The 23,077-nt window shown below is 47.2% G+C and overlaps 1 protein-coding gene across 5 annotated transcripts in view; it reads left to right on the top strand.

Moving 5' to 3' along the window:
• dnajc17 (DnaJ (Hsp40) homolog, subfamily C, member 17) overlaps positions 1-23,077 on the top strand; it is a 214,711-nt gene that overhangs the window by 84,304 nt on the left and 107,330 nt on the right. For 2 of the 5 annotated variants that reach the window (XM_072486385.1, XM_072486402.1), the window contains 4 exons: positions 1,615-1,664; positions 2,566-2,643; positions 12,253-12,333; positions 18,435-18,572. In XM_072486385.1, coding sequence (XP_072342486.1) covers positions 1,615-1,664; positions 2,566-2,643; positions 12,253-12,333; positions 18,435-18,572 — 347 coding nt within the window. The remainder of the gene's footprint in view (positions 1-1,614; positions 1,665-2,565; positions 2,644-12,252; positions 12,334-18,434; positions 18,573-23,077) is intronic. The other 3 variants (XM_072486393.1, XM_072486396.1, XM_072486413.1) reach the window with 3 other exon arrangements.

The raw sequence follows: 23,077 nt of genomic DNA, 5'->3' as shown, positions 1-23,077 counted from the left end.
AGAGAAGACAGCTACTGCTGCTGGAGTTGCTGCTCTTGTCTTGTTGCTGTGGTGGTGCATCAGCAGCAGGTGGCTGATCCTGCTGCTATGAGGTCCAAGCTACTATACTCTCTTCCACCTTCTTCCGTCAGGAATAAGATACAAAAGGTTGAGGTAACATACCAACCGACTCAAGAACAGCTTCTTCCCTGCTGCCATCAGACTTTTGAATGGACCTACCTCGTATTAAGTTGATCTTTTCTCGACACCTTGCTATGACTGTAACATTATATTCTGCAGTCTTTCCTTCTTTCCCTATTTACGGTATGCATTGTCTGTATAGCATGCAAGAAACAATACTTTTCACTGTTATCTAATACATGTGACAATAATAAATAAATTAAATCAAACTATAACAGCCTGCTCTCAAGTTGCTGTGATGTGTGATAGCCACGATATTAAGATATAGCTCTTGATAGTCAAAAGCAGTTGAAAGTAAGCCCGCAAAGTTGCAGTTGCTTCTGAAACTATGATTTCTGCCTGACTGAACAAATCCTGTCAGCATAAGCCTTTCACTGTGGCTAACCACAGGTGTGTCAATTTCAGTCCTTAAAGCAGGTCAGTTTCATTCAACAAAGACTCCCCACTGTACCCTTGCCCACTGCAGCCTGGTGAGATCAGAGAATCATGGAACCAATATACTTGACAGTATACGTCAGAATGCAGTGTTATATGCAAACTTAATTGGCTGTTTGCATATCTTAATTATTTTCCTGATAGCTGGACTCGGTTCGCCTCCGAACCCACCCAGTTGAAAGCTGAAGAGGGCGAGATGATGTTGGGACCCTGACCCAGTGTCAGTTGTAGGGGATTTCCTGCACGCACCCAAATCTGTCTCTCCTTGCCTGTGAAAATCCCTCCGGAGTATAAATGGGCTACGTTATAAAACAGACTTATGTCATAGATTTCTTGTTCTTCCTACGGCAGCGGATTAAAATATAAAATTTTTATGATAAAAATGACACCAGTTGGGTCCAGGTGCTTCACCACTCTGAAGAGTGAAGTAAATCAGAGAATGAGCCACTCCATACTGACTGGCTTGAGTGGGCTTTAGGGACCCATGGAGAAAATATTGGGCCCATCCCCATCGTGCCAGGGACAGACAGCAGGTTGGATAATCCAAGGAGGGAGACATTGTAAATTATAAGGACATGTTCAAAAACTAGAGAGAACGGTTAGTAGGCAGTCGTTTTGGGGAGGTCACATGCCAGGGAGGAGAGCATTGGGGGAGCTTGGTGCAGAGTGGATTTGGTGATGGGGAGAACAGTGCAGGGACTCAGTGCAGGGGAGGGTCTTGGTAAGGGGAAAGCAATGTGGATAGAGAGGGTGGTATCAGTTAGAGGGACTCTGTGACAGAACAATATAATAATGCAGAAATTCAAATGGTTAGAACTCCCCTGACATGGGGTGTTAAACTATTTTGGATTTGTTCCATTTCGTTATCTTGAATTGGTTGCTCTAAATGTTTGCAGTTATCTCTATGTGCAGTAGAAGATTGGGCAATGTTAGCACATCATCCTATATGTGTACTTGTTATTTTTGTGTAATTTAATGTTTTTCATTGTGATGTCCTAGGCTCTGATGTCAGAAGTGATTCCAAAAACAGCTCAACCCCTAAACTGAAAGTAAGTTTTTCCAATGAATTAGTTCTCACCTTGTTAATGTCCACAGAATGTAATTCCTATTAGGGTCTAAGTTGTTGGGATGTATGGGAGGCTTCTGAAGAACAATGAGTCCAGGCAACTAAGAATCCTGAGGATTTTCACATGTAAGCAGAACCCGCTTTCTCTTTGGGCCCGAGACCTAAATCAGTTTTCCTGATTTTGTTTTAAATTGCATCATAACTCCCTTTATCCTCTGCTGAAGGCACAAACTCTTGCTGGGACAAGATTCCAATGGTGTCAACAACCCTCCAGTATCTTAACAAGGGCGTTTCTTAATGTATGAACCTTGGCACTGAATGATGGCAGGCTATCCACTCTGGTGGCAGGACCGTGGCATCACAACCAACCACGGTCCTGCCTTTATCATGGGTTTGGCTATCTGTGATAGAGATTAGGACCCCTCGCTGATTGTTTTTCTGCTGAACCCATTGAGGCCAATTGCAGTGTCCCAATTTACCCCTGGGTCTGATGACTCTCCACAGACCAGATAACCAGCTTTCTATTTTGTTTACTAAGTAAATTTCAGTGATAGTGCAAATGGATGATTGTCCTTCAGGGGTAGTTGGTTTGAAACAATGGATGGAAAAAACAAATTGAAAGTTCTTTTAGATTGATGTGGCACAATTGATGTGATTGTTGATGCATTTGAATGCAGTCCCACACTGTAACCATGATGTGTTGCTGATTTCAGCCAGGGGGAACAGACAGAGTATCAAGTGAAGGCAGGATGCTGCCTGTTCAAGAATGGTGAAGATTTTGAGTCAGTCCATTTTCTGTCAGTTTTTGTATAGAATGAAGGGATAGTAGGGTAGTGGGTAACGATAAAGAGTTACCTTGTTGATCTGTTCCCTCTCTTTGGTAGCTGAAATGGAAGTGTAAGAAGGATGACGAATCAAATGGTGGTTACTCTCATGAATATCTCCTTTCAATTTTGACAAAGGTAAGTTGTTCTCTGGAATTCTCCATTCAAGGGGCCTTGAGGCCAACAGGACCAAGAGGCCTTCCCTCTCACGTTCCCCGATGCCACTCCAAGCATTCGCCCATTTGTCAGTTAGGACAGCAACCCTCTTTTCATATTAAAAAGACCTGAATGACCTGCTCAAAGCACTTTAGCGCTGGACCGCTTCTTCAAGTTTTTAAATCCATGCTACTCGTCTACAGTTACATGGAATGTGTATACTAGCCATTTGACAAATCCGGCCCTTGCTGGTGTTAATTCTACTTACGAGGTTCTTTCCTCCCATCTATCAGCTTATCCTTCTGTTCCTTTCTTCCGCATGTTTATCCAACTTTTTTGATGCATCAAATGTACTAATGAGACAGTCGTGTTATTCAAATAATCTGGCCATTTTTCCTGATGCTAACCCACAAATAATCAGCTTTAAACTTTACAGCTTGCCTGGTATGGTTTTGAATTCTCAACTCTGGGTTGCTAGTTCACCAATATAGCCTCTATCCTATCATAGAAACACAGAAAATAGGAGCAGGAATAGGTAATTCGGTCCTTTGAGCCTGCTCCACCATTCAATACGATCATGGCTGATCCTCAATTTCTTAGCATTGCTGCCTCACGGCGCCGAGATATAAAGTTTGATCCCGGTTCTGGGACACTGTCCGTGTGGAGTTTGCACATTCTCCCTGTGTTTGCATGGGTTTCGCCCCCACAACCCAAAGATGTGCAGGATAGGTGGCTTGATCAAGCTAAATTGCCCCTTAATTGGAAAAATTGAATTGGGTACACTAAATTTAGAAAAAAAAATGGCTGATCCTCAATTTCAACACCATCCTCCTGATTCTCCCCATATCCTTTGACGCCTTTAGTCTAGAAATATAATTCTTCTTTAGTGCTTTCAATGACTTGGCCTCCACGTCCTTCTGTGGTAGAGAAATCCATAGGTTCACCACCCTCTGAGTGAAGAAGCTTCTCCTGATCTCAGTCCTAAATAGCCTACACTGAGACTGCGCCCCTTGTTCTAGAACCCTTCCCGACAATCCTGCCATCCCAGGAATCAGTATGGTGAACCTTCCCTGCATTCCCTCTGTGGCAAGTTTATCTTTTCTGAAGTAAGGAGACCAAAACTGCACACAATACTCCCAAGTGTGGTCTCACCAAGGCCCTGTACAGCTGCAGTAAGAAACCCTTGCTCCTGTACTCAAGTCATATAGAATCATAGCATTTACAGTGCAGAAGGAGGCCATTCGGCCCATCAAGACTGCACTGACCCTTGGAAAGAGCACCCTACTCAAGCCCAAGCCTTCACCCTATCCCCATAACCCAGTAACCCCACTTAACCTTTTTGGACACTTAGGGCAATTTAGCATGGCCAATCTACCTAACCCGCGCAACTTTGGGCTGTGGGAGGAAACCCACGCAGACACGGGGAGAACGTGCAGACTCCGCACAGACAGGGAAGCCGGGAATTGAACCTGGGACCCTGGAGCTGTAAAGCAACTGTGCTAACCACTGCTACCGTGCTGCCCAAAGTCCTCTTGCCATGAAGGTCAACATACCATTTGCCCTCTTAACTGCTTGCTGCACCTGCATGCTTGCTTGCAGTGCTGGTGTATCAATTGGTGGCAGTACAGTAGAACGATTCCTGTCAAGAGTTGAGGGGGAGAAATCAGGGACTGGATTCTCCGTTCCCGCTTCTCAGTGCTGACGCCAATGAACGATCCGTGGAGTTCCACGACGGAAAAATCGGCGCAACACCCACACCGGTTCTGCTACCAGTGAGGGGCTAGCACCGACAGCGTGTGGAACACCAGCAGAACACGCGAAAAACAGTGGGAAAATACCGGGTCCGTGCTGGACATGCGCTGGACTGACAAGCTGCAGCCGCGCGTACACTTACACCCCCTACAAATGCTCCAATCGTGCCCAAAAAGATGGCACTGGTTGTGCTGGACCGCGTACCCGTCCACCCTAACCCCATAACCCTCCCCCCGGCCACCCCCTGCGACCTCCTCCTCCACCCCCCACTACCCCCCAGCTCTGGCAGAAGCCCCGACCAGCAGCACAACTGTCGGCAAGGTATGCCGTTGCTGGACACTGTCCGTACGCCCTCTCTCTCTCTCCCTGCAGCCACCACGCCAGGCTCACAACTGTTGAGACCACACGTGGCCTGTGCCGTCAGGAACTCGGCCCACCTGAGGCGGAAAATTGTGGGTGAGCCTGATAATGAGATGCGAACGCGGTTGCAACTATGCGTGCTACAAAGACGCCGATTTGGAGGGGGCGTAGCATTGCAACCCGGCATCAAACCGGCACCTGCCCCAGATCTTTTACCTCGGCCTGCAATGCTGCAGCAATTATCACTTTATCCCCTGTTCAGGGAAGATTTTTTTTTTCTTTCTTTTTCAAATACTGGGGGCACTCCAATCAAACTACATTGGAGGCTGTTATTGAAAATAAAGTTAACATCACAGCTTTGAGTTTTGCAGCCCTGTTTTAGTATTCAATTTAGATGATAATGCATTAATTGGCAGACGCTTCCACAATCAATTCAATTGTTAAAATACTTGAATGCATGGCTCTGTGGCAAGCTCCATTTGGAAGCTAAAGTTTGTTTGGAGATTTAGGTTTTGAGATATAAAATATCAGAACTGCAAATTTTACCTGCTATGAGGAATTGGTGCAGTATGGGTAAGAGTATGTCGCAAAGAGATTAGGATGTGCAGCATCATAAGCCCTCAGCTCCACCCTATCCCCGTAACCCAATAACCCCTCCTAACCTTTTTGGACACTAAGGGCAATTTATCATGGCCAATCCACCTAACCCGCACGTCTTTGGACTGTGGGAGGAAGCCAGAGCGCCCGGTGAAAACCCATGCAGACGCGGGGAGAACGTGCAGACTCCACACAGACAGTGGCCCAGCGGGGAATCGAACCTGGGACCCTGCCGCTGTGAAGCCACAGTGCTAACCACTTGTGCTACCATGCTGCCCGGTACAGACCATACAGAAACCATACAGAAAGTAGTTGAAGCCAAAGCATTGTATGTTTTCAAGAAGGAGTTGGATATAGCTCTTGGGGTGAAAGGGATCGAAGGATATGAGGGAAGGCAGGAACAGACTATTTGAGTTGGATGATCAGCTATGATCATAATCAATGATGGAGCAGGCTCGAAGGGCCGAAAGGCCTACTCCTATTTTCCATGTTTCTAAACTGAAATGACTTGATTCCTAGGACCTGGAAGTTATTTGTGAACAGAAAGAATGCAGGCCATTTAGTTCATATGTCATCTAAAGAATTAGTCTTTATCCAAGATGTTGGTTATCATGTTATAATGCTGCCTTGTAAGATCGATATATTGCTACAAACTGCAAGATGACATGTGTGTAACTGTCAGGCAAAGAATCTGTAACCCACAAGGGATAGGGATTTTCATAATAGTTCGAGATCGGCAGTGCGATGCGCTTTAAAAATGCCCCCCGCCTATAAAAAACTCATTCTAATGCTGAACATCTTGCAGCAAGCCACTCTGCAAGGAAATCACACTCAGATTTTTGTACAAATTCATTTCATCTGTAAACTTGCATCTCTTGTAAGCATTACCATTCCAGCAACTGTCTAAATGTGAAGCTTCTGAGCACTGATTTTTAAAGTCTGATTTCCAACTTGGCCTGATCCAAGAACCGTCTACCAACCTGTTTCTAATTGTCTGAAATGTACCCACTCTCAGAAACCTGGTCCCATGTTCAATGACCATATGGTGCAAGATGGATGCTTTCTTTGCTCACTGCTGGGTCAACACACTACATGCTGTCAACACAACACACATGCTGGGCCATTGACCACAAGCTCAAAGAGAGAACTGGAATCGGACACTTCCCACATCTGTTTGTTGAAATTGTTTACATGTGGATAGTGGGGGAGCATTATACCAGGTTCAAAAATGATCTCTCTCTAGTCATATGGTTTGCTGAATCTTCTTTAGGCTCCAGATGGCATTGACCGCCACAAAATTCCACCCCAGAGAGAGGCAGTGCTTAGGGAGGAAGGGAGAAATCCAACCAAATGTTTATGTCTAGAGTTGACATTCAAACTTTTGAGTGTGGGGAGGATACCCTGCTCCACGGTTCCTTGTCCCTGTGTTTTGACAGGCAGTCTGAGCCATCCATTGCATAAAAATATCTGTTATTATAGGGCAACAGACAAAGAAGCATACAAAAATAGGAGCAGGAGTAGGCCATTCGGCCTTTCAAGCCTGCTCCACCATTCATTTTGATAATAGCTGATCATCCATTATCCGTAACCTGTTTCCCTCCATTTCCTTTGATCTCTTTAGCCCAAGAGCTCCATCTAACTCCTTCTTGAAAACATACAATGTTTTGGCCTCAACTGCTTTCTGTGGCAGAGAATTCTACAGGGTTACCAATCTCTGGGAGAAGAAATTTCTCCTCATCTCAGCCCTAACTGATTTATCCCAAATCCTTAGACTATGGCTCCTGATTCTGCATGGGTTTTCACCATCGGAAACATCCTTCCCGCATCTACCCTGTCTAGTCCTGTTAGAATTTTATAGGTTTCTATGAGATCCCCTTGATTCTTCTGAACTCTAGCGAATATGATCCTAACCGACTCAGTGTCTCCTCATACCATCCCAGAAATCAGTCTGATAACCTCTAGAGCAAGAACATCCTTGAACCTTTCACGGTGAACTTAATCTTTTCCAGACTGAGAAATACTGCCACGTCGCTAACCCACACACCTGACTTTGGAGGCCCTGAGTCCCTCCATCCCAGCAAAATACATCTCCGGGCCACCAGGGAGGAGAAGGCCAGGAAACCGGCCTCCCTCCCCTCCTGCGCTCCCTGATCTTCCGATACCCCAAATATTGCCATTTCCGGACTCGGAGTCACCCTCCCTTCCAGGACCTCTGGCATGATGTCCGCAAATCCCTGTCAGAATCCCCTCAACTTCGGACACGCCCCGAATATATGTACATGATTTGCCGGACTTCCCCCACAGCACCTATTATCCACTTCCTTAAAAAACCTACTCATTCGGGCCACAGTCATATGAGCCCTATGAACCACCTTGAACTGGATCAGTCTAAGCCTGGCACACGACGAGGATAAATTTGCTCTCCTCCAGGCTTTTTCCCATATTCCGACTTCCAACTCCCCTCTCAACTCCTCCTCCCACTTCCTCTTCACCTCCCCGATTGGGACCCCTTACCACTTCATCGATTCCTTGTATATCTCCGAGACCCTCCCCTCCCCAATTCCCATTTTAGACATTACGTTATCCTGTAGTCCCCTCGGGGATGGCGAGTAAAGCATTGAACCTGCCTCCGAACAAAGTCCCGTACCTGTAGGTACTGAAATCCGTTCCCACCCAGCAACTCAAATTCCTTCTCCAATGCCGCCAGGCTCTGGAAACCCTCCTCAATGAAGAGATCCCCAAATCTCTCAATCCCTGCCCGCTACCACCTCCGAAAGCCCCACCCCCCCGGAGCAAAACGGTTATTATCACAAATCGATGACCACACTCCAATCCCATGTGCTGTCTCTATTGCCCCCACACCCCCAGTGCTGCCACCACCACCGGGCTTGAGGAGTACCGAGCCAGCGAGAATGTCAGGGGCGCCGTTAGTAAAGCCACAAAGCCCGTGCCCTTACACTCTACTCACCTCTACTCACTCCCAAACCGACCCCTCCCCCACTACCCACTTCCTGACCATCGATATGTTGGCGGCCCAGTAATAATTAATAAAACTCGGGAGGGCCATGCCCCCCTCGCATCGACCTCGTTCCAGAAGTGCCTTCTTCACCCTCAGGATCTTACCAGCCCACAGAAAACTCGAGATCACCGCATTCATTTTCCTAAAAAAGGCATTCGGGGCAAAAATCGGGAGACATTGAAAAAAGAACAGCAGCCTCGGGAGGACTGTCATCTTCACCGTCTGTACCCTCCCCGCCGGTATCAGCGGGAACATGTCCCACCTGCGGAAATCACTTTTCATCTGATCGACCGCTTTACTCAAATTTAACTTATGAAGCTGTCCCCAATCCTTCGCCACCTGAATCCCCAGATACCTGAAACCCCTCCCCACCACTTTAAAAGGTAACTCCCTCAATCTCCTTTCCTGCCCCGTACCTGAAATATTCTGACTGGACCCGGTTAGTTCTTATATTCGCCAGCGGAACCTGGTATAGCAACCAGATCCAATCCACAAATCCCTGCCCGAACCCAAACCTGCCTAGAATATCCCATAGGTACTTCCACTCCACCGGGTCAAAGGTCTTTTCTACATCCATAGCTACTACCACCTCACCCTCGTGCCCCTCCGTTGGCATCATTATAACATTTAAGAGCCGTCTAATGTTGGACGTCAGGCGCCTAATCTTCACAAATCCCGTCTGATCCTCCATGATTACCTCTGGGACACAGTCCTCTATACGTGTGGCCAAGATCTTTGCCAGCAATTTAGCGTCTACGTTCAAAAGGGAGATCGGCCTGTGTGATCCACAACTCTCTGGGTCCTTATCCCGCTTTAAAATGAGAGAGATCGATGCTTGTGATAATGTTAGGGGTGCACTCCCAACTCCTTTGACTCATTAAAAGCCTTAACCAGGAGTGGCCCCAGTAACCCAGAAAACCTTTTGTAGAACTCCAATTGGGCCCCCTAGGCCTTCCACCAGCTCCTCATCTACCTTCGGGAACTTTAGCCACCCCAGAAATCGCTTCATACCCTCCTCCCCGGCTGGGGGTTCCGATTTATAAAGTCGACTGTAGAATTCAGGAAACACATCATTTACCGCCCCCGGGTCCACCATCACCTTCCCCCTCCTATCCTTTACCTTCCCAATTTTCCTCGCCGCCTCCTGTTTCCTAAGCTGATGTGCTAACATCCTACTAGCTTTCTCCCCATATTCGTACACCGCCCCTTTTACCCTCCTCAGCTGCCCTTCTGCCTTACCTGTGGACAGGAGCCCAAATTCCATTTGGAGTCTGACGCTCCTTCAGGAGCCCCTCATCCGGAGACTCCGCATATCTCCTGTCCACCTGTAAAAGTTCCACTACCAGCCTGCCCAGCTCCGCCTGTTCAGTCTTCTCCCTATGGGCCCGAATCATGATGAATTACCCTCTGATAACTGCCTTCTGTGCTTCCCAAACCACCCTTGCCGCGGTCTCACCCGTGTCGTTGCTCTTTATGGACCCTCGAATGGCCTCCCTCACCTGCTCACAGATCTCATCCTCCGCTAGCAGCCCTATATCTAGCCTCCATTGCGGACTACGTTTTTCCTGGCCTCACTCGTAGGTCTATCCAGTGTGGGGCGTGATCCGACACCAAATTGCTGAATATTCAGTGTCCGCCACCCCACTTAACAGTGTTTTGTCCAGTACGAGAAAGTCTATCCTGGAATACACCTTGTGCACATGGGAATAAAATGAATACTTCTTGCTCCTTGGCCTCCCGAATCTCCACGGATCCACCCCTCCCATGCGCTCCATGAACCCCCCGCAGCTCTTTCGCCATTGCTGACACATTTCCCGACCTGGAACTCGACCGGTCTAGTCTCGGATCCAGAACCATGTTAAAATCTCCCCCCATAATCAGCCAGTGCGAGTCCAGGTCCGGAATCTTTCCCAGCACCCTCCTGACAAACGTGACATCACCCCAGTTTGGGGCGTATATATTCACCAACACCACAGCCATTCCCTCCAACTTCCCACTAACCATAATAAATCTACCCCCCCCGGGTCTGCCTCTATCTTTCCCACCTCGAATGCCACCTTTTTGTTAACCAGAATTGCCAACCCCCCTTGTTTTAAAGTCCAGTCCCGAATGAAACACCTGCCAGACCCATCCCTTCTTCAGTCTAACTTGGTTCAAATGCATCTCTTGCAACATGGCCACGTCCGCCTTAGCTGCCTCAAGTGTGCGAACACACGGGCCCTTTTGACCGGCCCATTCAGCCTACATATGTTCCACGTGACCAACCTGGTCAGGGGGCACTCTATCCCCCTCCCCTGTCGATCAGCCCATGCCCCGCACCTCACCTGGCCCTCCCCCCGGCGTCCACTCTCCTCCTCCAACATCTTGAAAGTCCCCTCCTGTCAGCAGTCTTATCTAGTCAAACACCTTCAAACAGAACCAAAACGAAAAAAAGAAAAAGAATTATACATGCAGAATCTCAAACAACTTTTCGAACAACGCAAATTAAATTAAAAGTTAAAAGTCTAAGGTTTTTACAAAGCAAAACATAACTCCTAGCTCAGTTCTCCACAGTCAAGGTTCAAGGTCCTTACCCCCCCCCCCCCCCCCCCAACCCAACCCCGAGGTCCCGCTGGCCCAGAGCATGTTAGAACGGCGCCGGTGGGACTCGGATTTTTCCAGACGGCCGCTCAGCCCATCTGGGCCGGGGAATCGCGGCGCCGCAGGAGGATCGCTGCTACAGCCATTGCAGTGATTCTCCATGCGGCCCGCCGCCATTTGCGTGCTGCCGTTTTCACAGGGTTGGGAGAATCACATCCCGGCGGCGTGGCGCGATTCGTGCAGCGCCGCGGCGATTCTCCCGCCTGGCAGGAGGTTGGAGAATCCCGCCCCATGTCTATGTTGGCAAGCATAAAAATATGCTGAAATCTGATGACAGTTGAGAGACTGGTGGGCACCTGAGAACTAGTTTGGAAACTATGATGGGTAACAGAGGATCCCAGCTCCAGCAACATAAATAAGATGTAATAATAGTAACCTCTCTGAAGCAATGAATTACATTTAAAGCCTTTCAGCTATTGCAGATTTGCAAAGGCCCTGCTTTCGATGCACCTTCCAAACCCACATTTATCAGTCTCCAGGTAACAACAAAATTATTATTCTCCCACGCTTAATCTTTCGTGTGTGCATTGATTTTAGCAAGACGCGGTTTGCATTCTCAGGTCAAAAATTCCGAGGGGACAATAATGAGCAGCAGGGGTTTAGTGCCTAGAGAGCACAAAACTAATACATCAAAGGACAGAATTCACCAAACAATCCCTCTCCTCCATCATGCTAAACATCCCTTACTCCTTCTGCCCTACACGTTCCACAGTCAGAGACCACCCTGTCACTAATGGTTTCCTGTGGGGGAAGCAGATTCAATGCTGATTATAGCTTCATGGAAAGAATAATTTATTTTAACTTCTGTGTTTATTTTTAAAAATCTTTTTCTGTTTTTCTTACCATTTCTCGCTCCCTCTCGTTCTTTGCCCTCCCCCTTCCACCCCCACCCCAGGTGTGCACAAGAGCAAGGTTATGACACCAATGCAAGCAGGAAGAAGGCAGTAAATGTAGGGAAATATGGAGTAGCAATGACTTCAAATCTTAACTATAAAATTTAAAAATAATTGCCAACCCAATCTTCAGACATTTGCCATTGCTTGAATAGGTGCTCCGTTTAACTGTTTGCCCCCTGTATTTTTTCCTTGCATTGAGGTTTATGCTGCTTGAAAGTAACTTAAAGATGTGTACTGTTCATCAAAAGCTTTAACATCCAATACAGGTAGAGGGCTTGGGCAGAGCTGGTGTGTCGGATACTGATCAAGGGATATTTCTTCCTGCAGTATGGCGAAATTTTGAACTTGCTCATATCCAGTAAAAAGAAAGGCACCGCTATTGTGGAATTCTCCTCACCCAAGACCGCCGTGAGTATTGCACCTCTCTTTCCCACATGAAAGGAATCTGTGTGCCCCCGCTGCAACCTCCCCATTCTCCACACTCACCAGAGCTCATATAGCTGTGCTTGTGTGCCTCCGCTGCAATCTCCCCATTCTCCACACTCACCAGAGCTCAGTCAGATAGCTGTGCTTGCGTGCCTCCGCTGCAGCCTCCCCATTCTCCACACTCACCAGAGCTCAGTCAGATAGCTGTGCTTTTGAGCCTCCGCTGCAGCCTCCCCATCCTCCACACACACCAGAGCTCAGTCAGATAGCTGTGCTTGTGAGCCTCTGCTGCAACCTCCCCATTCTCCACACTCACCAGAGACCTCAGTCAGATAGCTGTGCTTGTGAACCGCCGCTGCAGCCTCCCCATTCTCCACACTCACCAGAGACCTCAGTCAGATAGCTGTGCTTGTGAGCCTCAGCTGCAACATCCCCATTCTCCACACTCACCAGAGACCTCAGTCAGATAGCTGTGCTTGTGAGCCTCCGCTGCAGCCTCCCCATTCTCCACACTCACCAGAGCTCAGTCAGATAGCTGTGCTTGTGAACCTCCGCTGCAACCTCCCCGTTCTCCACACTCACATAGACCTCAGTCAGAAAGCTGTGCTTGTGAGGCTCCGCTGCAACATCCCCATTCTCCACACTCACCAGAGACCTCCGTCAGATAGCTGTGCTTGTGAGCCTCCGCTGCAGCCTCCCCATTCTCCACACTCACCAGAGCTCAGTCAGATAGCAGTGCTTGTGAGCCTCCGCTGCAGCCTCCCCATTCTCCACACTCACCAGAGACCTCAGTCAGAAAGCTGTGCTTGTGAGCCTCTGCTGCAACCTCCCCATTCTCCACACTCACCAGAGACCTCCGTCAGATAGCTGTGCTTGTGAGCCTCTGCTGCAACCTCCCCATTCTCCACACTCACCAGAGCTCAGTCAGATAGCTGTGCTTGTGAGCCTCTGCTGCAACCTCCCCATTCTCCACACTCACCAGAGCTCAGTCAGATAGCTGTGCTTGTGAGCCTCCGCTGCAGCCTCCCCATTCTCCACACTCACCAGAGACCTCAGTCAGAAAGCTGTGCTTGTGAGCCTCAGCTGCAACCTCCCCATTCTCCACACTCACCAGAGCTCAGTCAGATAGCTGTGCTTGTGAGCCTCCGCTGCAGCCTCCCCATTCTCCACACTCACCAGAGACCTCAGTCAGAAAGCTGTGCTTGTGAGCCTCTGCTGCAACCTCCCCATTCTCCACACTCACCAGAGCTCAGTCAGATAGCTGTGCTTGTGAGCCTCCGCTGCAGCCTCCCCATTCTCCACACTCACCAGAGACCTCAGTCAGATAGCTGTGCTTGTGAGCCTCCGCTGCAATCTCCCCATTCTCCACACTCACCAGACACCTCCGGCAGAAAGCTGTGCTTGTGAGCCTCTGCTGCAACCTCCCCATTCTCCACACTCACCAGAGACCTCCGTCAGATAGCTGTGCTTGTGAGCCTCTGCTGCAACCTCCCCATTCTCCACACTCACCAGAGACCTCCGTCAGATAGCTGTGCTTGTGAGCCTCTGCTGCAACCTCCCCATTCTCCACATTCACCAGAGCTCTGTCAGATAGCTGTGCTTGTGAGCCTCCGCTGCAGCCTCCCTATTCTCCACACTCACCAGAGACCTCCGTCAGATAGCTGTGCTTGTGAGCCTCTGCTGCAACCTCCCCATTCTCCACACTCACCAGAGACCTCCGTCAGATAGCTGTGCTTGTGAGCCTCCGCTGCAATCTCCCCATTCTCCACACTCACCAGAGCTCAGTCAGATAGCTGTGCTTGTGAGCCTCCGCTGCAATCTCCCCATTCTCCACACTCACCAGAGCTCAGTCAGATAGCTGTGCTTGTGAGCCTCCGCTGCAATCTCCCCATTCTCCACACTCACCAGACCTCAGTCAGATAGCTGTGCTTGTGAGCCTCTGCTGCAACCTCCCCATACTCCACACTCACCAGAGACCTCAGTCAGATAGCTGTGCTTGTGAGCCTCTGCTGCAACCTCCCCATTCTCCACACTCACCAGAGACCTCAGTCAGATAGCTGTGCTTGTGAGCCTCTGCTGCAACCTCCCCATTCTCCACACTCACCAGAGCTCAGTCAGATAGCTGTGCTTGTGAGCCTCCCCTGCAACATCCCCATTCTCCACACTCACCAGAGACCTCAGTCAGATAGCTGTGCTTGTGAGCCTCCGCTGCAACCTCCCCATTCTCCACACTCACCAGAGACCTCAGTCAGATAGCTGTGCTTGTGAACCTCCACTGCAACATCCCCATTCTCCACACTCGCCAGAGACCTCAGTCAGATAGCTGTGCTTGTGAGCCTCAGCTGCAACCTCCCCATTCTCCACACTCACCAGAGACCTCAGTCAGATAGCTGTGCTTGTGAGCCTCAGCTGCAACCTCCCCATTCTCCACACTCACCAGAGACCTCAGTCAGATAGCTGTGCTTGTGAACCTCCACTGCAACATCCCCATTCTCCACACTCACCAGAGACCTCAGTCAGATAGCTGTGCTTGTGAGCCTCCGCTGCAATCTCCCCATTCTCCACACTCCCCAGACCTCAGTCAGATAGCTGTGCTTGTGAGCCTCCGCTGCAATCTGCCCATTCTCCACACTCACCAGAGACCTCCGTCAGATAGCTGTGCTTGTGAGCCTCCTCTGCAGCCTCCCTATTCTCCACACTCACCAGAGACCTCAGTCAGATAGCTGTGCTTTTGAGCCTCCGCTGCAATCTCCCCATTCTCCACACTCACCAGAGCTCAGTCAGATAGCTGTGCTTGTGAGTCTCCGCTGCAGCCTCCCCATTCTCCACACTCACCAGAGACCTCAGTCAGATAGCTGTGTCATAGAGGCAAAAAGATAATAGGCTTAGCCCCCAACCCCCACAAGCTGTGCTAAGTCTTAACTGGTATTAAGCACTCGGTACAATGATGAAAAGTTCCAAAAAGTGAAGTTTTGTTACAGTTATATAGTTGGTGAGACCTCATTTGGAGTACTTTGTACAGTTTTTGTCTCCTTACTTAAGAAATGGTTTAATCGCATTTGAAACTGTTCAGAGAAGGTTCACTTGACTGATTCCTGGGATGAAGAGGTTATCTTCTGAGGATAGGTTGGATCTCGATCATTTACAGTTTAGAAGAATCAGAGATTGTCTTATCAAAATTTATAAGATCCGGAGGGGACTTGACAGAATGGATGCTGGGAGGATGTTTCCCCTTAGGTAAGAGACTAAGAATTAGGGGACACGGTTTAAAAATAAGGGGTTCTTCTACTTAAGATGGAGATTATGAGAATTTATATTCTCTGAGGATCATTAGTATATGGAATTCTCTTTTCCCAAAGCAGCGGAGGCAGGGTCATTGAATGTTTTAAGGCCAAGTTAGATTGATGCTGGATTAACAAGGGAGTCACAGGGTATATGAATTAAACAGGAAAGTACAGTTGAGGTCCCCATCACAACAGCTATAATCTTATCAAATGGTGGCGCAGGCTCGAGGGGCCGAATGGCCTACAATTCAAATTTTTATGTTCATGTGTAAAAGACTTCACTATCTCTGGTTTACAGCCAAGATTCCTCCTCCAATGATCATAATCCCCATGTAAAGGTCTGTATGAATTTTGGGTGAGCACAGGATCAGGCTGGACTCCAGCAGCTTTTTGTGGATCAGTACCCTGCCCCCTCTCACCGTTGAAGAACAATCACTCTGTAAGAGAAGTTGCCAGAAAATTAGTGGTCCCAAAACTGAAACCAGTTGGTGCTCTTGGGAAAGGAGGGGGTGCAAAGATAGTAAGAATGAATAGGTAGTGTTTTCGTCGGTGCACACTGGAAATACTTCAGATCGAGTGACTGCCAATAGGATGACTGCATCAGAGCCTAGTGAGACGCAGGTCTTCAGTCAGCCTGCTGTTCCCCTCTCCATGGTGCTGAGGGGCGGGCTAGAGGACATAAAATAACGTCATATCATTGCCCTTAGATCTTCCCCTCCTGACCTCTCTTACCTTGAGTTGATGGTGTCCATGGCACCTGGCTCTTCCTGACCCCTCCTCCTTCATCAAAGATGTGGTCCTGATCCTTCCTAAGCACAGTAGCTCACCCCTGTGTTTTAGACTGAAATGCCTACTTTGTATTTTGATTGTTTTCAAACAAATATAAAGAATAGCCATTTAGAAATCCAGCATTGAATTGTTTTAAGACGTATTGTAGACATCATTCTAGTCTGACATTATCATAGTGCTCCTGTAGATAAGATCAGTTTCTAAATGTAATAAAATGAGTTAAAAAGACCATTTATGTATTAAACTTAAATAATGTTAAACTGTATCTATATAATTCCCTAAACAAGCACATAATAACTCATTTTTACTGCTGAGTAATACTTTATCCGAGATAGTTCTCCTGATTAACAGAATAGTTATTGATGGCTCCATTGTGAGATGTCATTTTGCACAAGTTTACTTATGTCACTTTGTCGAGATTGACTTAATATATTAGAAGCTTTTGTCAGAGGAAAATCGATGAAATTATGCATTTGAGCCTGTAGCTGGAAGAGATGATCAGAATTGTGTACGATGTAATAGTGCAAGGAAGTGCTCAACAGTAAAGGAATCTTCATAAACTAGCCCACCACCCATGGCTGGATCAGTGGTGACCTCTCCTCGCTCGAGTCAGTGGTACTGGTTCCTCTTTGCCTGACAATTGGTTTGTAGAGTGCCTTTTACAACCTTACAAAAGTACCTTTTTCACTACTGTGAAGTACTTTCGAGTTAATGTTGTTACATAGGATATTCTGACACACAATTTGCACTTACCAAGATTCACAAACCGACAGGACTAGATGCTGGGAGCAAAAGGTTTGGTACATGCACACACTCCTGAAGCAAAATACCAGACACATTATTGGTGAGTGGTTAACTGAAGTGATAGGGGTCCGGAAACAGGAGAAGTGTGAAGGCTCATGATTTTCCTTTCTGGCCCTGCAGGGAAAATTCCACCTGTAAACTGCATTCCCATTAATTAATTACATATTCCCAATAATTCCCCAATATCACAAGATGCTACTTCTGTTCTGATCCACTAATTAGATTTTAGCACTATAAGTAACCCTTTCCAAACCTCCTTTCCAAACTTCCGCACACATAAAGTTCAAGCTGCACAAAGTTGCGTATCAAATATATTAAAAACATCTAAGACTGACGTGTCTGGAACTTGAGGTACAGGGCCAGTTTGCATGACCTCGTAGGCAATTGGTTGGATACCCCTGCGCTAAATTAAATGGTGAGGAGTCTCTCGGGTCCTCCCACTCCTCCCAATTTGTTCTAAATGCACTGACTCTTGCTGGGTTACAGTTCTAAATAATCCTTTTGCAACTCATCCCAATGATAACTTCCATGTGTGTCTTTCATGTGTGTTTTGAAACAGCAAGTGTCAACCAGCTATTTGCCTGTGGGTGACATCACTGCCAAGACTTACCTTGCCAACACCTGCCCTTCGCTTTCATGAACATGGCAGATCAGGTTAATGAGCACAGACTGAATCCTAGTCTGCACACTTACCAAACAAGCTACCAGGGAGAGACCATGCTTTTTATTTTTTGAAACCTATTTTTGCTGTGATGCTATTTTATTTAAAGATCATAAGATCAAGGACAGAATGATTTTGTTCTTCGATCAAGTGAGTAAATATTTTGTCCTCTGCAATGGAGCAAATACAAAACAGGAGGGGACGGTAGGGTCAATTTAACAATTTACAAAACTTGGCTGAGTTGCCAGCCTCGGGTTAAGCAATGTCCTGCAAATGTCACCTCTGCCTCATTGGAGAGGAAGAAAGTAATCTCTCTGGTGGAAACCTGAGCCTGTCACACTTGTTCATTGTGAGCCATGGTTGATTTATGACATAGGGTGGAATTTGGGGTTAGGAACAGATACAGCATAAAGTGGAGGCCCCTTGATGGAAGATGATCAGAGATTGCAGCGCCCTTATTGCAGGCTTATTTAGGAGAAATGGTCAAATGCTATCAGCTCCAAAAAATCATCAACATTAACCAACCCGCTCTTCATCTTAAACAGGAACTTGCATTTAAGAATGAAACAGGTCTAACCAGTAACCCCCTGAAGATCTCTTGGCTGGAAGGACCACCCCCTCCAAACACCACAAGCAACGCTGCATCCTCATCTTTGGAGACGAGAACACCCAGCCTGTTCCAGGTAGGATAATGTCAGAGACATCCAAGCCTGACCTTTTATATCTGGCAGATGTTGTGTATGTGCAGAAATTGGGTGGGGACAGTAATGAGCTTGGCTGTATGACCCACATTAGTAGAATTGCTGTGACATTTGGTTGTGAACTCAGATGGAAAATGGTCAATTAGGTGAGGTATTCGAGGAAGATAAGCAGCATGGAACTAGATCTCAGCAGCACCCAGTGCCTTTAGGAGAGGAGAAAAGAAAATTGGACGATTTTCTTTTGCTTGAAAGATTTTTGGTAAAAATCTAAACGTCTGTGAGGCGCACAGGCTGCAAACACTTCAGTCAGTAGCTTCAGCTATGCTATAAACCTGATCAATGTATTCAAATTAGAGACATCATTTAAAAATGGAATCCATAGCCATTTTAGACAGGACTCCTTTATGATATAGATACATAGAAGATGGGAGCAAGAGGAGGCCTTTTGGCCCTTCGAGCCTGCTCCGCCATTTATCACGATCATGACTGATCATCCAACTCAATAGCCAAATCCTGCTTTCTCCCCATAGCCTTTGATCCCATTCTCCCCAAGTGCTATATCCAGCCGCCTCTTGAATATATTCAATGTTTTTGCATCAACTACTTCCTATGGTAATGAATTCCACAGACTCGCCACTCTTTGAATGAAGAAATGTCTCCTTATATCTGTCCGAAATGGTTTACCCAGAATCCTCAGACTGTGACCCCTGGTTCTGGACGCACCCATCATTGGTAACATCTTCCTTGCATCTTCCTGTCTAGTTCTGTTAGAATTTTATAAGTCTCTATGAGATCCCCCTCATTCTTCTGAACTCCAGCGAGAACAATCTTAACCTAGTCAATCTCTCCTCATATGACAGTCCTGTCATCCCTGGAATCAGTCTGGTAAACCTTCGCTGCACTCCCTAGAGAGCAAGAACATCCTTCCTCAGAGAAGGAGACCAAAACTGCACACACTATTCTACGTGTGGCCTCACCAAGGCCCTGTATAATTGCAGCAACACATCCCTGCTTCTGTACTTGAAACCTCTTGCAATGAAGGCCAACATACCATTTGCCTTCTTTACCGCCTGCTGCACGTGCATGCTTACCTTCAGCGACTGGTGCACAAGGACACCCAGGTCCCGCTGCACACTCCCCTCTCCCAATTTATAACCATTTAGGTAGTAATCTGCCTTCCTGGTTTTGCTTCCAAAATGAATAACCTCACACTTATCCAAATTATACTGCATCTGCCATTGATTTGCCCACTCGCCAAACCTGTCCAAATCATGCTGTCGGATTCCTGCATCCTTGCACAGTTCACCCTCCCACCCAACTTGGTCTCATATGCAAACTTTGAGATGTTACATTTTGTTCCCTCATCCAAATCATTAATATATATTGTGAATATCTGGGGTCCCAGGACCGATCCCTGTGTCACCCCACTAGTTACTGCCTGCCAATTTGAAAAGGACCCATTAATTCCTACTCTTCGTTTCCTCTCTGCCAACCAGTTTTCTATCCATCTCAATACACTTCCCATGCGCTTTAATGTTGTACCATAATCTCTTATGCGGGACTTTGTCAAACGCCTTCTGAAATGTTTAAAATATTCCAAAAAAAAAGCCATCAGGCTGGCTGTTGATGGTAATGCATCGTCAGCGGATTGTTAATTCCAACCCCACCCCAGGACTTAAACACATGATTGGAGCTGACAAGCTGAGCAATGTTATTACTGAGATAGTCTTCCTTTGAAGGTCAGGGAGCTCTCTGGGTATTTCTGTGCACAAGAATATGCGTATCTATGTATATGTTAGGTTCCTCCAGGAATGGCTACAGGCATTTGATAAACCAACCTTGCTTGTGGAGTACATGGGTCTGCTAAGACAATGCTTTCCTAAACACCAGACCCTCAACATAAATGGCACCCCTGTCAAAACTTAAAAGCTGAGATATTATCACCCTTGAAAACAGTCAAATTGCAAAAGCTGAATAAGCATCCTATATTGAAGTCACTGTGGAGAAGAATGGTCACATGACCATGGACTCTAGACTTTTGAACAGTCTAATATTACTTTTCTAAACTGTGCAGCCAGTCTGCTATTTAACAACCAATGGACCAGGTTGAACCATTGGCTCATCTAACCTAACTACTAGTATCATCACCTACAGAACTGACTCCATCTCTGTGTACCTACTCACATCTTGTGATATCAACATCACCTGACAAAGCAAATCTTACAACACCTGCCCCCAGCCAACCCACCATCGAATGCCCACATGAAATAATTTCTCATTGGACTCTGACTTTGGAACTCATGTGAACCAATATTAATTTTCTGTCTGGTCCTTGAACTATAAAACCTCCTTTTCTCTATCCCTCCTTTTATTGTGTGAATGTGGAGTGGGAAGTTGCAAACACTCTTTTTTGCGGGAATTGAATGTGTGAAAATAAACTAACTTTCCGAGTTAATCCTAGTTTGAGTTTGCTGTGGGATTATTAGTAAAATTAACAGAATCCAGAATTCCTGTAGTGCAGAAGAAGGCCATTCACCCCATCGAGTCTGCACTGACCCTTGGGAAGAGCACCCAACATAGGCTCATGCCCCACTCTATCCCCATAACCCATTAACCCCAACGAACCCTTTGGACACTGAGGGGCAATTTAGAATGGCCAATCCACCTAACCTGCACATCTTTGGACTGTGGGAAGAAACCAGAGTACTTGGAGGAAACCCACACAGACATGGGGCGAAAGTGCAAACTCCCCACCGACAGTCACCCGAGGCCATAAGTTAAACCGGGTCTCTAGCGCTCTGGGGCAGCAATGCTAACCACTGTACCACCATGCCGCCCAAATTTGCACAAAAAAGCAAGGGGTTGGGAAAAAACATCACTGCTTCTTCTTTAAAAAATCTAACTTAAAACACCTTCTGTTTATGGGCATGTGATACGAGGAAAACAATGCTGTTTGAACTTACCCTCTCCTGTCTGTACACATACATACCATATTCAGCTGATCTGTATTGTATCCCAGTAGTGGTGTACGTTACCGCCTCTGAGGTTCAACCTTATAGAAAAAGCCTCTTAATTAACCTCTCTGAAATCAACTGATAGTAAATTTACAGCAGTGAGCCGTTGTAGCCTGTAAGAGGCTCACAACTACACTTTACATGGTACAATGTTTTCATTTTAATAAAGCTAGCAATTTACATCTGGTCACCTACAAAATCTCTCCACCATGCACAATTCATCTTTGATTGGCCTGAAAATTATTTAGTCCACAGCCCTACAGAGTGAGCAGTTGCCCGACAGAGAAACAAAAGTTAATTGTTAAAACTTTTTTTTTTACATTTAAAAAAAAAAGTTTTACATTTTTACACGGTACATTGAGATGATTACAGTTTACATGATGTTTCTTTTCAGCACTCCCACACCCCCCTTATACTCCCCCTTCCCCCACCTACTTTCCTTCCTTTGCTGTTTCAGAGTCTTATCCTAGGTTCTTCACTTCACTGTGGGTGGTTATTTTGTGTTTGTGGACAGTGCCCTCCTTCTCCCTTCCCGCTTCCTGTCGCTTGGCCTCCCCTCCCTTTTCTGCTCTTCCCATCCTGTTGATTGCCTGCTTTTTGGGTTTTTTTTGTGTGTGGCCTTGTGTTGGGCCCTCTTGTCCCATGTCAGTCTCCCTCTGGCCTCCCCCTTGGTGCTTCCTCCGGTTTCTGCCCTCCTGTTTCCACCCTCCCTCGTTTCTGTCTGCTCTCTGGGGTCCCGGTGGCTCCTGTCCGCACCCCACCCACCCCCTGCTCTATCAGTTGTTGCCTTCGAACAGGGCTTGAATCAGGTTGGTGAAAGGCCCCACGCTTTGTGGAAGCCATCTTCTGACCCTCTGATGGTGAACTTAATGTTCGCCAGGTGGAGAAATTCTGATAGATCTGCCAGCCAATCTGCAACTGTGGGAGGTGCTGCTGACCACCAGCTGAGCAGGATTCTCCGGTGGGCGATTAGGGAAGCAAAGACAAGCCCTCTTCCCCATATGTAGTTCTGGTTGGTCCGATGCCCTTAAGACTGTCACTCTCGGGCATGGCTCCACCCTCACCCCCACAACCTTGGACATTGCCTCGAAGAAGACTGTCTAAAACTCGACAAGTCGGGGCATATTCAGAACATGTGGGCTTAGTTGGCTGGGCCTCCCTGGCACAGTTCACATTTACCTTTCACCTCCGGAAAGAATCTACTCATTCACATCTGATCTGTGTACTACTTTTAGCTGTGTGAGGTGGTGGAGTTGGCCCTGTTCAGTGCTTCGCTCCAGAGTGCCCAACTTCTTTCCGTCCCCAGCTCTTCCTCCCATTTTCCCCTTATTTCGTCCAGTGGGGAGCACGTCCTTTCTAAAAGTCATCTGTATACGTTCCCGCAGTTCCTCTTTCCTAGACTGTCCATTTCCAGTAACTCCTCCAACATTATGTCTCTCGGCGCCCTTCGGTACCTTGTTGTCTCTTTGCGGA

This window comes from Scyliorhinus torazame, chromosome 2 (assembly GCF_047496885.1).
Source record: "Scyliorhinus torazame isolate Kashiwa2021f chromosome 2, sScyTor2.1, whole genome shotgun sequence".
In the NCBI taxonomy this organism is placed as follows: domain Eukaryota; kingdom Metazoa; phylum Chordata; class Chondrichthyes; order Carcharhiniformes; family Scyliorhinidae; genus Scyliorhinus; species Scyliorhinus torazame.
The sequence above is the reverse complement of the archived record's forward strand: the minus strand, read 5'-3'. Positions and strand labels throughout refer to the sequence as shown.